This window comes from Cetorhinus maximus, chromosome 22 (assembly GCF_964194155.1).
Source record: "Cetorhinus maximus chromosome 22, sCetMax3.hap1.1, whole genome shotgun sequence".
Taxonomy (NCBI): Eukaryota; Metazoa; Chordata; class Chondrichthyes; order Lamniformes; family Cetorhinidae; genus Cetorhinus; species Cetorhinus maximus.
In genome coordinates this window covers 56,043,514-56,057,545 of record NC_135900.1, presented here as the reverse complement: position 1 = coordinate 56,057,545, position 14,032 = coordinate 56,043,514, and the positions used below count along the sequence as shown (strand labels likewise).

General features: G+C 46.9%; 1 protein-coding gene across 2 annotated transcripts in view; it reads left to right on the top strand.

Annotated features, from left to right (window-relative positions):
• Positions 1–1,181: 1,181 nt before the first annotated feature.
• The window catches only part of scube1 (signal peptide, CUB domain, EGF-like 1), a 370,427-nt gene continuing 357,576 nt past the window's right edge, over positions 1,182–14,032 (top strand). For both annotated transcript variants that reach the window (XM_078568359.1, XM_078568358.1), the window contains exons 1-2: positions 1,182–1,473; positions 5,209–5,331. In XM_078568359.1, coding sequence (XP_078424485.1) covers positions 1,386–1,473; positions 5,209–5,331 — 211 coding nt within the window. In that variant the 5' untranslated portion in view covers positions 1,182–1,385. The remainder of the gene's footprint in view (positions 1,474–5,208; positions 5,332–14,032) is intronic.

The following is a 14,032-nucleotide window of genomic DNA, read 5'->3' as shown; positions in this document are numbered from 1 at the left end:
AACCTACAATCAATGGTTAATTATGTCCGTGGGGTGCGCAAAATTAATGACTTTAACTTTTCGCCAAGATCATTGATCTAATTATTACCTAGGGGAAAATAAGAAGCTTTCATCTCGATTCTGTTTTTCCCCTCCCCCCGCGCCAAAAGGAACTCAATGAGCAAATAAATCAGTAACTGATGATACGTTTCCATCTCTGAACATATTGATCTGCTTTCAAAAGCTTTCATCGACACAGGTATCGGAGACTTAACCGTAAACCAGCAGAAGACTCTGATCATTGAATTAGTAACTAACATGGTATTGCAAAATATTGGCAATAACACAGCTTACCACCCCCAAACCAAAAAGACCATCAAATGCATCTACATAGTTGCTCGTGTGAATATAAGAAACCTTGTGTTATTATATTTGTTCCAAGTTTAACCATATTCCTTTGTTCTGACCTCGAGGGTAAAATCACACGACTTCCCCTTTGGTTGTCAAGGAGATCGGAGTTGGACATTGACGCTTGCCAACTCGAATTGGCTCAGCTCTGGAAATTCCTCACCAACGGATTGTAAAATCCCAGCAATCGCCAAGATTACGGGCAAGAGGAGGAGACAAGGGGGATCCTAGGCAATTGAACTAGGGACAAGGGGGCGACCCCAGAGCTGGGACATTGCCCTCCGGTGCAGTGGGATGTGCAGGCGGAGCGGGTGGTGGCGAGTTACAGTGAAGCGCTGCTCTGCGGGCTCAGGGGGCAATCCTCCCGCAGACCCGCTCACTGCCGACAATGATGTTAAACTCCCATTCACTGCAGACCGAACCAATCATCCTCCTCCCCCAAAAAAACACCTTCCAACTTGCCTCTTCCTCCCTCCGCGCGTCCCCGCCCAACCCCCTCCGCGCGCTCCCGCTCTCTCCCACCCGTTGCCCCTCCCTCCCTGCGCGCGCTCCCTCAACCTCCCACCCTCCGCGCGCGCCCTCACCCTCCCTCCCCGCGCGGGCTCCCCCCCCCCGCCTCTTGGCCCCCAGACGCGCGCAGATGTTGGAGAGACGGGTTTCGCGCCCAGCGCTGTCACCCATGTCCTGCCCGGAGCACGCGCACAGGCGTGCCCGGATCGAACGCCCTCGCGCCCCACCCCACCAATGGGAATAGGAGCTCGCTCTGACTGCGCGAGAGCGCTCGCCCTTCCATCAGCAGTGACGTCATTGGACGGGCGAGTACCCGCGGGAGCGCGGCGGCGGCGGCGGGAATGTCCGGCGGGCTCGCGCCTGCAGGCCGCGCACGAGCCCGCGCCAGTGCCCTGACGTTCTCGCATGAAAATGAGGCTGTCAGCTGGTCAATTTCTCAGTCCAAACGCGTCTTATCAAAGAAACACTAAGGATCGAAACATATCATTATGGGGACTGTTTGTTTTTCATGGCACTTTTGTTTGTTTTTCGTCCTGTTAAATACTTGTCGGTCCTTGGGAACTAGTGGGCTTGTAGGTAAGAGTTCCGAAATTTGAACCTTCTTACTGTAACCTTTTTATTCTTTTGAAAATTGTAAAAGGGGGAATTTCATTGTTTTTTTTTTAGTGAGGAGGGTGAGAGTACTTGTCAGTTGTTAGAAATTAGGGAAATATGAAGTGCTGCCAATGAATCCAGGTTTGGAATCTTTCTTTTATACCGTGGGCTTTTGATGGACTTTAGCAGTTATCAGTTGCGTCTAGCCAACATGTTCAAATTTGCAGCTAACTAACCCTTTTTCTTTTGCGCGAAAACATTTGTAACTTTCAGAAGTCATTAACACCACCAGCGCATTACTTTATTGTTGGCCAAGGAGCAAAATAAAGTACCTGGGGGGACTTGGAACAAAGGAGTAAGCATTTTCTTTCAGTTGTGACCGTTTTGCATTTTAATGCTAATCTGGGACTCCTTTCAAGTTTTTAACAGTTTCAAAGTAATCGAGGTTAATAAAACACTTTTTTTTGGGTAAACGTATTAAGTATGTTTAGAAAATCAACTGTTTAGATATTCTCTATTAAAGTTTTTGTGGGATTTGAGAATTGACTAACTTTTTGCGCGGTGTAGCCAATCTGAAAACCCGGACGGAAGGATTGGCTTCATTTTTAAAAATGTTTTAAATATGACACGTGAATGATATATAGCAGTAAATTATTCTTTGCTAATAAGTTCTATCGTATTATACTTCAATCAGACATGCTATCTGTGCTCAGCTTTGTGTGTATGTATATATAATCGGAAACCTTTTACAAAATTGCATTAGCCAAATTAGGAGTTAATCTGGGCACCGAACTCTAGCACATTCTGCATGTTGTATGTATTAAGGGAAACATCCCTGAAGGGAAAGGGAGGATTTCTTACTTATTGCTCAACACACCGAGGAGTGACCCCCTCGAGCCTTAATGAAAAGCCCCCTTTGGACTCATTTGAAGTAATTCTGAGGGCGGCGGCGGTGCCATGGAATCCAGCTGTCAAGTCCGGAGAAACCATATGAGAGAAGCACTTGATAATGAGTCAAAATATGACCAGGCAGTTTTTCTTTTCTGCTTCGCTGCATACGTCTCCTGCTGGAGCGCACTCTCATTTAGCTGAAATCACGTTTAGACTTGACTGAGTCGGCAAATTCAATTGATTTTTTTTAAAAAATGAAAGCGGTTGTTTCCGTAAGGGCTTTGAATAATTGTCTCTGAATAAATGAGGTCATACTCATTCAAGACTCGCGTAGCGTTTTAACGCTCATTAAGTTTCTATTATTGTCATGTAATGGACCATTGCAGTCTATTAAATCTAGTGTCAATGAGCCCTTCAGACACATCGAGGCTATCTTATCTTAAAACATGCATCACCACAGAATATTGGAATACAGTAATAAACACGCCGGCGCGTAGTTTATTGGTACGCTTTGTGTTGTCTGACCTATTTCTCGTATTTACCTTTGGTGGGCAGACTCAGCGAGGAACTGTCTGGCTGTCCCAGACACAGATGGATCATTATACCGTGAATAAATCGATTACTAGTCAAATGCCAGTAAATAGAGCCGCCTTATTGACAGCAATCCATCAATCAGTAGCATTGGGCACCTGAAGGAGGCTGCTATAATGTGACAGATCTCCGTAAATCACCATTCAAAACCACCAACTAAAACATCTGCCCATTTTTAATAATCAGCTTCCAAAACATGAGTCGTCATTTTTTAACTGAAATACTTACAAAGTTAGTTTCATTCCACGCTTTACTTTGACTGGAAAATCGGATGCGCCCCAGAAAAGATCAGGATTGTCTTATATTGACAGTATTTTATATCCAATCCAAAATAACTAGTTTTCTTTATACGCTTATGATGTAAGCAAAGATTTATCCCACCAGAGACATGGAATAAATACATAGGCGTTGTTTATGACCATCCACATCAAGTTCTGTGTGGTTGACAGTAACGCTTGCGGTTGACAAGTATCGCATACAATTCTGCGGGATTGCTAAAATCATTGCCGGAGCAAATGCAAGAGAGTTCACAAAGCGGGACTTTTCGAAATTGATGTTTTGAGCCCGTATATCGGTAACTATAATGAGAAATCAAGAACATATATTTGAGATGGCTCGTGGCGGTTTGGTTTCACTGTCCCTGGCGACTATAAGACGGATCTAAACAATCATAATTTAACGCAACATTGCCTTTTAATTGCCCCGACTTCCTTTAAAAAAAGGTTCAAGGTGCAGTAGATTTAAGTAGACAACTGAAGAGGCTAGCTTCGCAAGAACAGGAATTTCCATTTTTATTTTTTTATATATAAAGGCCCCCGGCGGTGTTATGAGAGGGAGACCGATGTGTATTTAAAAGAGATTGCTGCGTAGTTCGGCATTTTTTGTTGTGGCCCCCAGCAACCATAGAATAACATCGCCTTGTCACACACGGACACTCACAAGCTGCACATTTGTTCCGCCCATTCGTTTGGAATATTGGCCCCATGGGAATACTAGAAACTCAACAAGAAGTGGGGGGGAATAATTCCTCGGCCCTTTTACCAACAGATGTACACTACTCACTAAACTTGTACAAACCAGAACGTATCACAGTTTGTGCACGACTGTTAGCACTGATACCCAAAGCTGCAGAATTTGGAAATCTGGTGATTAAAATAAATGGATAGCACATGGGCAACTTTCTCTTATCAATTGTTATTTTAGTTGCATTCAGGTAGCTTTTTTCTGTTAAATTTAAACGTCACTGATCGGTTTAACAGCTCTTTTGTAAAGTGTAGGGCCGTTTACTTATTGCTCATGACGCTTGTGATCTGCAGGGACACTCGTGTCTCAGATCGTCACTGAATTGTATTGCCCCAGTTTAAAAAAATGTCGATATTAGCAGTTTGGTACAAAATATGCCGATGCATTATTTATTGAATGCAAGTTTAGTTCTGGACCGATTTTTGTGCGAATCTCTACCTATTTTACACAAATGTATTGAAGCCAATTATTGTTGATTCTTGGTGTGGTGCCAACAAGGGACGAAGCAGTGCACATTTAAAGAAAAATCCATTTTCAACTCAAGCGCGCAGAAGTCGGAAAGTAGTTATGTTTATTTCTTAAAGATATTTAAGGTGGAGCTTCTAATTCATGCAATAGAATATATTGAGCAGCTAATAGGTTGGTTTCTTTCGTATTAGGGATAAGCATGAAAGTTTTCAATATTGTAAGAGGAGACAAAGTAAGTACACGAGGTGGTGGTGGGGAGAGGGGGGGGGGGGGGAGGAGGAATAGTAGGATATTCTGATAGAGGAAGTAGCCGGGAGGAGGATCGTGTGGAGCAGCGACACTGGCATAACCTAGATGGGCGGAATGGCTTGCTTCAGTCCTGCAATATACATGGTATTGTAAATTCTCCAAATGCTGGATGGGAAGCCACGGAGAAATAGTACAGGGTCCCAAATGTCAGCATCCTAACCGTGCAGGCGCTTGCACATTGATTTCCACGATTCAAAATACTTGGGAGTTCTTGTAGAAGGAGAGATGTAAAACCAGTAACACAGAAGAATAATGTGCCATTGTGGGTACCGTTTACTAAGAAACCAAGATTGAGCACTTCTATCGCATCGATTTTTTTTTCACATCATGTACGTGGAAAATGTGACCTGTTCTCCTTAATAACTGCCGCTCGCAGCGAGTCTGTGTAATTGTTGAATGAAATCTTGACGCTGTGTGTTTCTGCTCTGGTTCTAGATGTAGATGAGTGTGCGGTAGGAACGGACGACTGTCATATCGATGCAATCTGTCAAAATACGCCCAAATCCTACAAATGCATCTGCAAACCAGGCTATAAAGGCGACGGGAAGCAATGTGAAGGTACATTGGAGACTAACATCTGCTGGATCAGTTAATTGCCTTCCTCTCCTGAACATTTTTTTATTCCGATTTTCCAAGTAAATCCCTTTAGCCTCCGGGATCACGGGAAATTATTTTCTTTCATTGAACATCATGTGAATCTTTCTGTCTCTCATCTGTACAACCATTGCACCATTACTTCTGTGGAATGATCTCGATACTGTAGCTAAAGCATTTGCTTTTTTTAAACACATTTTATGCCTCTTGCTTACAGCCTGCTAGATACAAAATAAAATATTTGGTTTTGGCGTTCACTGTGTAATTTCAGAACCTGCTAGACAAGGGAAACATTGTTTGTGGAGGGGGGGGTGGGGGGTTGGGGGGTGGTGCGGGGGGGGCTCAAAAGAAGCCCCCGCTCTCCCTAACACACACACACACACACATATACATACAGAGTTACAGAGTTCTTGATCTTAGTCAGGCTGTCTTGGGGAGGTCCAGAGGAGATGTGATATTTATCTGGTGGAACAGAAGAATGAACATTTAAATATGTCAATTCATGTCATTCTTGGAAGCCATCTTTGTTTGAGAGTGGCTTTGCCAAAGATCAGGAAGCAGGTTACCCATCTACTATCTTATTTGGGAAATTGTATCATATGATCTAAACATTAAACACATTATTTTCTAATATGATTTTCCTTAAAATATTAGTGTTTAAAACTTGATTTAAAATCCACTTTTCTCTATCTTATTGCATGCTCAAGCATATTTCTGAAACTTTCTGTTCTATCTGCAATCCCTCATAAATGATTTAGCACTCGCTATATAGAAGAACGTTCCAGTGTTTTGCAGCAGGAAAGAATGCTGAACTGCATGAGGACTGGGGAACTGAAAAAAAATTGCCAAGCTGAAATGCTTTGAGTCTATTGCTGGAAGAAAGAGATGGCAAGGCTAAGGCCAATAGATTTTGAGAGTTCTGAAGAACAGGAGGATAGAGGAGGAAAGTTTGGTATCTGATGGTAGAGTGAGACATTTTGCAGTGCTGTATACAATAAATTTCTCCTCAATAATTGCACAAATCTGCATTCTGCACAGTGTGCTTCTTCCCTCTAAGTGTTTATTTAACTTCCAATTTTTCTTTTCCAGTTTCATTGATCTTTATGTTTTTAAGAAAGGTTTTTAATTGTTTTGCATGCTTGCAGGTGAATCTGGCTCTGATTGGATAGGTAAGAATAGAAGCAAACAAAGGTAGTTCTGCCCAGGTGGACAGCAGAAGAGAAGTATTTGGGACAATGGAATCCTCCTCCCAGTTACTTTTTTTTTTGTAAAAATATACTTTATTCATAAAAAATCTTCAATCACATTCAAAACCATTTCAAAAACAACATTACAAGGGTACAATCCAGGTTAAACTTTTACAAAATGTATCACCAGGTGCATCAGTACAAACAATATTACAATCATTTACAGCCTTTCATTTTGATCTGTACAGCCCGAGGGGCTCTAAACAGTTCCCAGTCTCTCGGTGCGCTGTGGTAGAAAGGTCTTAGACAGCGACCCTTCCCCATTGCGCCTTTGCGGCAGCTGCCCCAAGCTTTAGTGCGTCCCTCAGCACGTAGTCCTGGACTTTGGATTGTGCCAGTCCGCAACAATCGGTCGGGGACAACTCTTTGTGCTGGAAGACCAACAAGTTTCGGGCAGACCAAAGCGCGTCTTTCACCGAGTTGATGATCCTCCAGCTGCAGTCGATGTTTGTCTCGGTGTGTGTCCCTGGGAACAGCCCGTAGAGCACAGAGTCCTGTGTCACAGAACTGCTCGGGATGAACCTCGACAGCAACCACTGCATCCCTCTCCAGACTTTCTTTGCAAAGGCACAATCCACAAGGAGGTGAACAACGGTCTCTTCCCCACCACAGCCACCTCGAGGGCAACGTGCAGAGGGGGTGAGACTCCTGGCGTGTAGGAAGGATCTGACGGGGAGGGCCTTTCTCACCACCAGCCAAGCTACGTCTTGGTGCTTGTTGGAAAGTTCTGGCGATGAGGCATTCTGCCAAATGACTTTGACAGTCTGCTCGGGGAACCATCCCACAGGGTCCACCCTCTCCTTTTCCCTCAGGGCCTCTAGGACGTTACGTGCTGACCACTGCCTGATGGACTTGTGGTCAAAGGTGTTTTTCTGCATAAATTTTTCCACCAGGGACAGGTGGTACGGCACGGTCCAACTACTTGGAGCGTTCCGCGGCAGCGTGGCCAGACCCATCCTTCGCAACACCGGGGACAGGTAGAACCTCAGCACATAGTGACACTTGGTGTTTGCGTACTGAGGGTCTACGCACCGCTTGATGCAGCCGCACACAAAGGTGGCCATCAGTATGAGGGCGATGTTGGGCACGTTTTTTCCCCCTTTATCTAGAGGCTTGTACATCGCGTCCCTGCAGACACGATCCATTTTCGACCTCCAGATAAAGCGGAAGATGGCTCGAGTGATCGCCATCGCGCAGGAGTGTGGAATGGGCCAGACCTGCGCCACGTACAGCAACAGCGAGAGTACCTCACACCTGATGACCAGGTTCTTACCCGCAATGGAGAGGGAGCGTCGCTCCCACATGCCCAGTTTCCTTTTCACCATAGCCACTCGCTCCTTCCAGTTTCTAACGCATGCCCCGGTCCCTCCGAACCATATCCCCAGCACCTTCAGGCCGTCAGCCCTGACAGTGAAGGGGACAAAGGATCGGTCAGCCCAGTTCCCAAAGAACATGGCCTCGCTCTTCCCACGATTTACCTTGGCTCCCGAGGCCAGTTCGAACTGGTCGCAGACGTGCATCAGTCTGCGCACCGACAGCGGATCCGAGCAGAAAACGGCGACGTCGTCCATGTACAGGGAGGCTTTTACCTGAGTGCCTCCACTGCCTGGGATCGTCACTCCTCTTATGCCCGGATCCTTCCTGATGGACTCGGCAAAGGGTTCTATGCAGCACACGAAAAGGACAGGCGAGAGAGGACAGCCCTGCCTGACTCCAGATTTAATCGGAAAGCTATCTGTTTCCCACCCATTGATTGAGACTGCGCTACTGATGTTAGTGTAGAGCAGTTGGATCCAATTTCGAATTCCCTCCCCAAAGCCCATTTTGGAGAGCACATCCCCCATGTAGGTGTGCGATATTCTGTCAAAGGCCTTCTCCTGATCCAAGCTGATGAGGCAGGTATCCACACCCCTGTCCTGTACATAGGCAATCGTATCCCTGAGCAGCGCCAGGCTGTCAGAGATCTTCCTGCCTGGCACAGAGCAGGTCTGGTCAGGGTGAATCACCAATTCCAGAGCGGATTTGACCCGGTTGGCGATGACCTTGGACAGAATCTTATAGTCCACATTCAACAGTGAAATGGGTCGCCAATTTCTAATTTCCTCCCTTTCCCCCTTGTGCTTGTAGATGAGGGTGATGATGCCTTTCCTCATGGATTCTGACATGCTGCCGGCCAGGAGCATACTCTCGTACACTTCTAGCAGGTCTGGGCCGATCAAGTCCCACAGAGCCGAATACAACTCCGCCGGCAGGCCGTCGCTTCCGGGGGTTTTACTCTTCTCGAAGGACTCGAGGGCCTTAGTCAGTTCGTCAGGAGTTAGCGGTTTGTCTAGGCTCTCCCGCGTACTGTGGTCTAAGACCTCCGTGATAGAGGACAGGAAGGACTGGGAGGCCGTGCTGTCCGTGGGCTTCACGTCATACAGTCCGGCATAAAAGGATTTGCTGATCCTCAGAATGTCGGACCGTGATGACTTTACTGAGCCGTCTTCTTCCTTCAGGCTGCTGATCACAGAGCGCTCTCTGTGTACCTTTTGGAAGAAGAAACGTGAGCACGTCTCATCCTGCTCCACGGAGCGGACTCTGGAACGGAAGATGATCTTGGAGGCCTCCGAGGCAAAGTGCGAGGCTTGCTGGCCCTTCACCTCTTGGAGCTCCTCCTTGACATCGACCCCCATCGACTGCAGCCGGAGCAGATTCTGCATCTTTTCCTGGAGTCGGGACATTTCCCTCTGTTCCTTTCTAGCTTTCTGGGTGCCTTTGCGGATGAAAAACCTCTTGATGCTTCCCTTGATCACTTCCCACCAGTGTGTCAGGGACTCAAAGAGGGGTTTCACGGTTCTCCAACCTTTGTAATCCCTCTTGAGCTCCTCAATGTTCTCTGGGGTCAGCAGTTGCACATTTAGCTTCCATGCCCCCCTGCCCACCCTCAGGTCTTCCTCCAAGTGGCAGTCCGCCAGTAGGAGGCAGTGGTCAGAGAAGAACACCGGCTTGACGTCGGTGGATCTGACTGTGAATGCACGGGACACAAACAGGAAGTCTATCCTGGAACGAATGGACCCGTCTGGCCGCGACCAGGTGTATCTACGCTGCGCTCCGTCTGCAGGGTTGCTGAAGACGTCGTGCAGCTTGGCATCCTTAACTGTTTCCATCAGGGATCTGGACGTAGCGTCCAATCTGCTTCCGGCCCTGCCGGATCGTCCAGCCGCATCGATGATGCAGTTGAAGTCCCCGCCCAGAATGACCGGCCTGGAGGTCGCCAGCAGCAGTGGGAGCTGCTGAAAAACCTCCAGCCGCTCAGCCCCTTGTGCCGGGCCATACACGTTAATTAACCGGAGTGGAGCGTTCTTGTACATTACGTCTGCTACGAGGAGTCGCCCGCCCACCACCTCCTTGACCTCGGAGACGGTGAAGTTGCCTCCCCGCAGCAGAATACCCAGGCCGGAGGAACGAGAGTCGTTTCCGCCCGACCAGATCGATGGCCCGTGGGACCACCATCGTGACCATTGCCTGTAGGAGCTGAGGTGCGGTATCGCACACTCCTGCAGAAACAACAGGTCAGCTTTGACCTTGGCTAGGTAGTCCAAGGTCGCAACACATCGCGTAGTAGATTTAATGCTACGCACATTTATGGATACAATCTTTAAACCCATTTTAAAGCATTTATTCTCCTACCAAACCCACTGTCTCTGAGAGTCCCAGACCTTTAGTCTGCTCCTTCATACCCGTAGTGAGCTCAAATTCCTTCACTTTGGATGGGCTGAGGTAGATCTCCTTGGCCGTGTTCTGCTCCAGTGGCATCTGGAGGTTCACGTGGAGAGCGGGTTTTGAGATGACCTTTGCTGGAGAAGCTTCTCCAAAACTCACCCCCTCTGGGGGGTTGCTGTTCCCGGCTTCCTGGAGCTGGGGTGCGATGATTGCCTCACTGCTCCCAGATTCCAGGGGCTGTGGTGCACTGGCCTCCTCAGGTTGCAGGCAAAGTTGGGGTGCGCTGGGCTCCTTGTTGTCTCCAATTTTCTGGAGCTCGGGTGTCTCGTCCTCCAACGCCCTGGAGCTTTGCCGCCTCTTCTGTCGGTGCCGCTCTGGCACTTCCTCATCCGAAGAGCTGCTGCCCTTGTCATCCGTGTCGGATGGGAGACGCCTCTTGCCGCTTCTCTGGGAAACGCCTTTGCTTCTTCTTCGCTCCCTCTTACTTTTCTTGTTCTTCACCGTCCGCCACTCCCCCTGCTGCTTTTCCACTGCTGCCTCCTCCTCCATTGATTGGCTGTCCTGAGGACTGGAAGGTTCAGGGGGTAGTGCTGTTGATTGGCTCTCTGTTGCCTCAATCTCTTTCTCCACCTTGTCTCTCTCTGTGTCCTCCTTTGTCCCGTTGAGCTCCCTGGGGGCCTTGGTGGTTGGAGTGACACGGAACATTTCTTCTGCTTCCCCCTGGTCGGCTTTGGCTGCCTGTGCATAAGTACGGCAGCGTTTGGGGCAGGTCCTGTAGAGGTGACTTGCCTCGCCACACAGGTTGCAGCACTTGGCCTGTTTGCAGTCTTTTGTCTGGTGCCCTTCCTGTTTGCAGATCTTGCAGAGGGAGGCGCTGCAGTTGGCCGCCACATGACCAGCCTTGCCGCATGAGCGACAATGCTTGGGTTGCCCAGCGTAGACCAGGTAGCCACGGTTTCCCCCGATAGCGAAACTGGAAGGAGGGTGGAAAATGGCTCCCTTACCATCGGTCTTTAGTGTGACCTTAAACAGGCGTTTGCCTGTCCAGATCCCCAAGTCGTCTCGAATCTCAGTGCCGCTCCCCACCTTATCGAAGTACCTGGTGAGGAAGGTGACCACGTCGGCGACAGGGACGAAGGGGTTGTACACATGCACCATCACCTCACGTTCCCGTTGCAACGGCAGAGAGAAGTGCGGCTCCGCCGTCAGGATCTTCATCTCCGGCAGGTCTCTCTTCTCCTCGAACACCCTCAGGAGCCGGACGCAGTCTGCCACCCGCTTGAACGTCACGTCAAAATAACCGCCTTTGCGGGAGTCGTGCAGGGTGAAGATCTCCGTAGCTTGGAAGCCGCACGCCTTCAACAGGATCCTCCTGGTGAAGAAGCCCCGATCCATAGGTGATCCTCCTTCGTCGCTGTGGTTCACCGTGACTCGGACGGTGATAGGTAACCCACGGTATGGATTCGGATTGCGATTGGTTATCGCCCTTCCATCCCGACCTTGCCTTGGCAGGACCATGGTGTCGCCCCTGCAACACTACACTTGATCTTAGCCAAAAGGCCGAGAAGCGATCCTTACTTCCTCTACCAGAATATCTTCCCATCCTCTAAAGCTGCGGAGAGGAGGAGGAGGCATCCTAGTCATAGAGGTTGCAGCTTGTCATTTAGGTTATGGTGATTTCAGTGTTCCGTCAGGGCGGAAGCTTAATTGGAGACACTGAATTTGGGAGGAGTAGGAAAAATGGGCAGGCACTTGGAAGATGATGACATGTTTAATGACTTTGGTGAGATAAGGAAGGTTAGAGATGGGCTTGTAATTTGCATGGACAGAGTGGTTGAGTTTGACAGAGAAGGACAGTATCTGAGGAGGTGGAACCATTTATAATGCCAAGCCAGCAGGATCTTGATAACCTGGATCTTTCCAAGGAGGAGTTGGGGGTTTACAACTAACTAGTCTATCTATAGCATTAGGTCGTCAGTCGACCAATGACACCTCTTGATTTCGGAAGAATGGGGAAGCATTTTCCTTTGTGGCATTTTTATATAAACCAAATTTTATCAGTAATTACAATTAGCACCTAATTGACCTCAGGATGACACCTATTTAGACCATATCCATACAAGATGGAAAGTGAGTATAAATTCGGGAGCTGACTTTCTGTAGCCATTCCAGTGTAGTCCTCTTGTTAGTCTGGCAAAAGGGCTATAACTTCAATTAGACCTGGATAGAATAGATTCCAATCTTCCCCTGCAGTTTCTGGGGGGGCTTTGTTTGGGGAAGAGCTGCCACTCACCTTCAACAAGGTCAACAACATCAGGCGTATGGATAAGAGTTGAGACTCTCAGGCCCAGAATTTCCTGTCCCTGGCCAGTGAAACTTTAATGAGCTGATGCATCACACAAGAGCATATATACCAGTCTGCTGAACGGTCGATATCGGGCCCACCTGGCATTGATGACTTGAGGGTTTCCTGGGCATGTATTTCTGCTTGACTGCAGTTACATTTTGTGAGATTTGCCTATTAGGAAAGGAATATCATTACATAAACACTCACCTCATTATTTAATGAGAACATATATTATGTGTTAAATGAAACCAGAACATAATATTCTAAGGCCGATGTGTATATTGTGACAGTTCTTTATACAGATGCGTATTTTATTTAGTAATGAAAATATAATGAAGTGCATACATGTACCCTAACATGAATAAGGAGTTGGTTGCAAAATTCCCAGCAGTTTTTGCTGTTTGAGAAATTATCCAATTGATCTGATAGAGGATAAGGAAAGGGTTTGTTAGTATAGATGTGGAGAAGGTCTTTCCTTATGGGGAGTCCAAAGCCTGGTGTCATTATTGTAAGATAGTCATTGATAAATCTAAAAAGGAATTCAGGAGAAACTCCTTGATTCAGAATTTTGAGAATACAGAACTCACTATCACACAGAGCGTTGTAGTGAATAACATAGATGCATTTAAGGGAAATCCAGATGTAAATAAGAGAGAACAGAGTAGAAGTATCTGTTGACAGTGAGATGAAGGAAGATGGGAGGAGGCTCGTGTGATGCATGAATACCGGCATCGAGCTATTGTGCCAGCTGGCCTGTTTCTGTGTCATAAAATTTAATATATTTAAAAAGGTCTGCTGTTCTTATGTTACCAACTTGAAGCATCCTGTATGATTTGATGGATATTAATGCTTACAGTATAGATATTTGGCATAAAATGCATTATTCTTAGCTCTAAGCTCTGTTTTTTTGATTTCTAGCACAATGGCTAAACCAAAGTGACTTGTGTCCTGAGAAAGACCACAACCATCACTACTGATAGTCTGCCCACAGCTGAAGTAAAGTTTTCAAACCTGTACAGTCTGTATTAAGTCAGTTGTAAAAATGTAGAAGGCATGTGTTACTGCTACTGAAGAAGTTCATAACATCACAGATCTTTGATTTAACTATTTCAACAACTGGAAGCTATAACCTTTCATCAGATGCGCTGATTGTAGTGCATTTATTTGTAGAAGGGTGGCAAGTACACAAGGGAGTATCAGGTCCTTGGTAGAATGGGAAAAAAAGCTATCTTGAATTTTTAATATTTGTCATTTCCTCCAGGCTTCTGATGAGCACTTGAGAAAGTGGGTCTCCTATTCAGACAATAGGCTTTTTGATGCTTTGTATTAAACAGATTACTGTACTTTCTATGCAATCTGTTTTTCA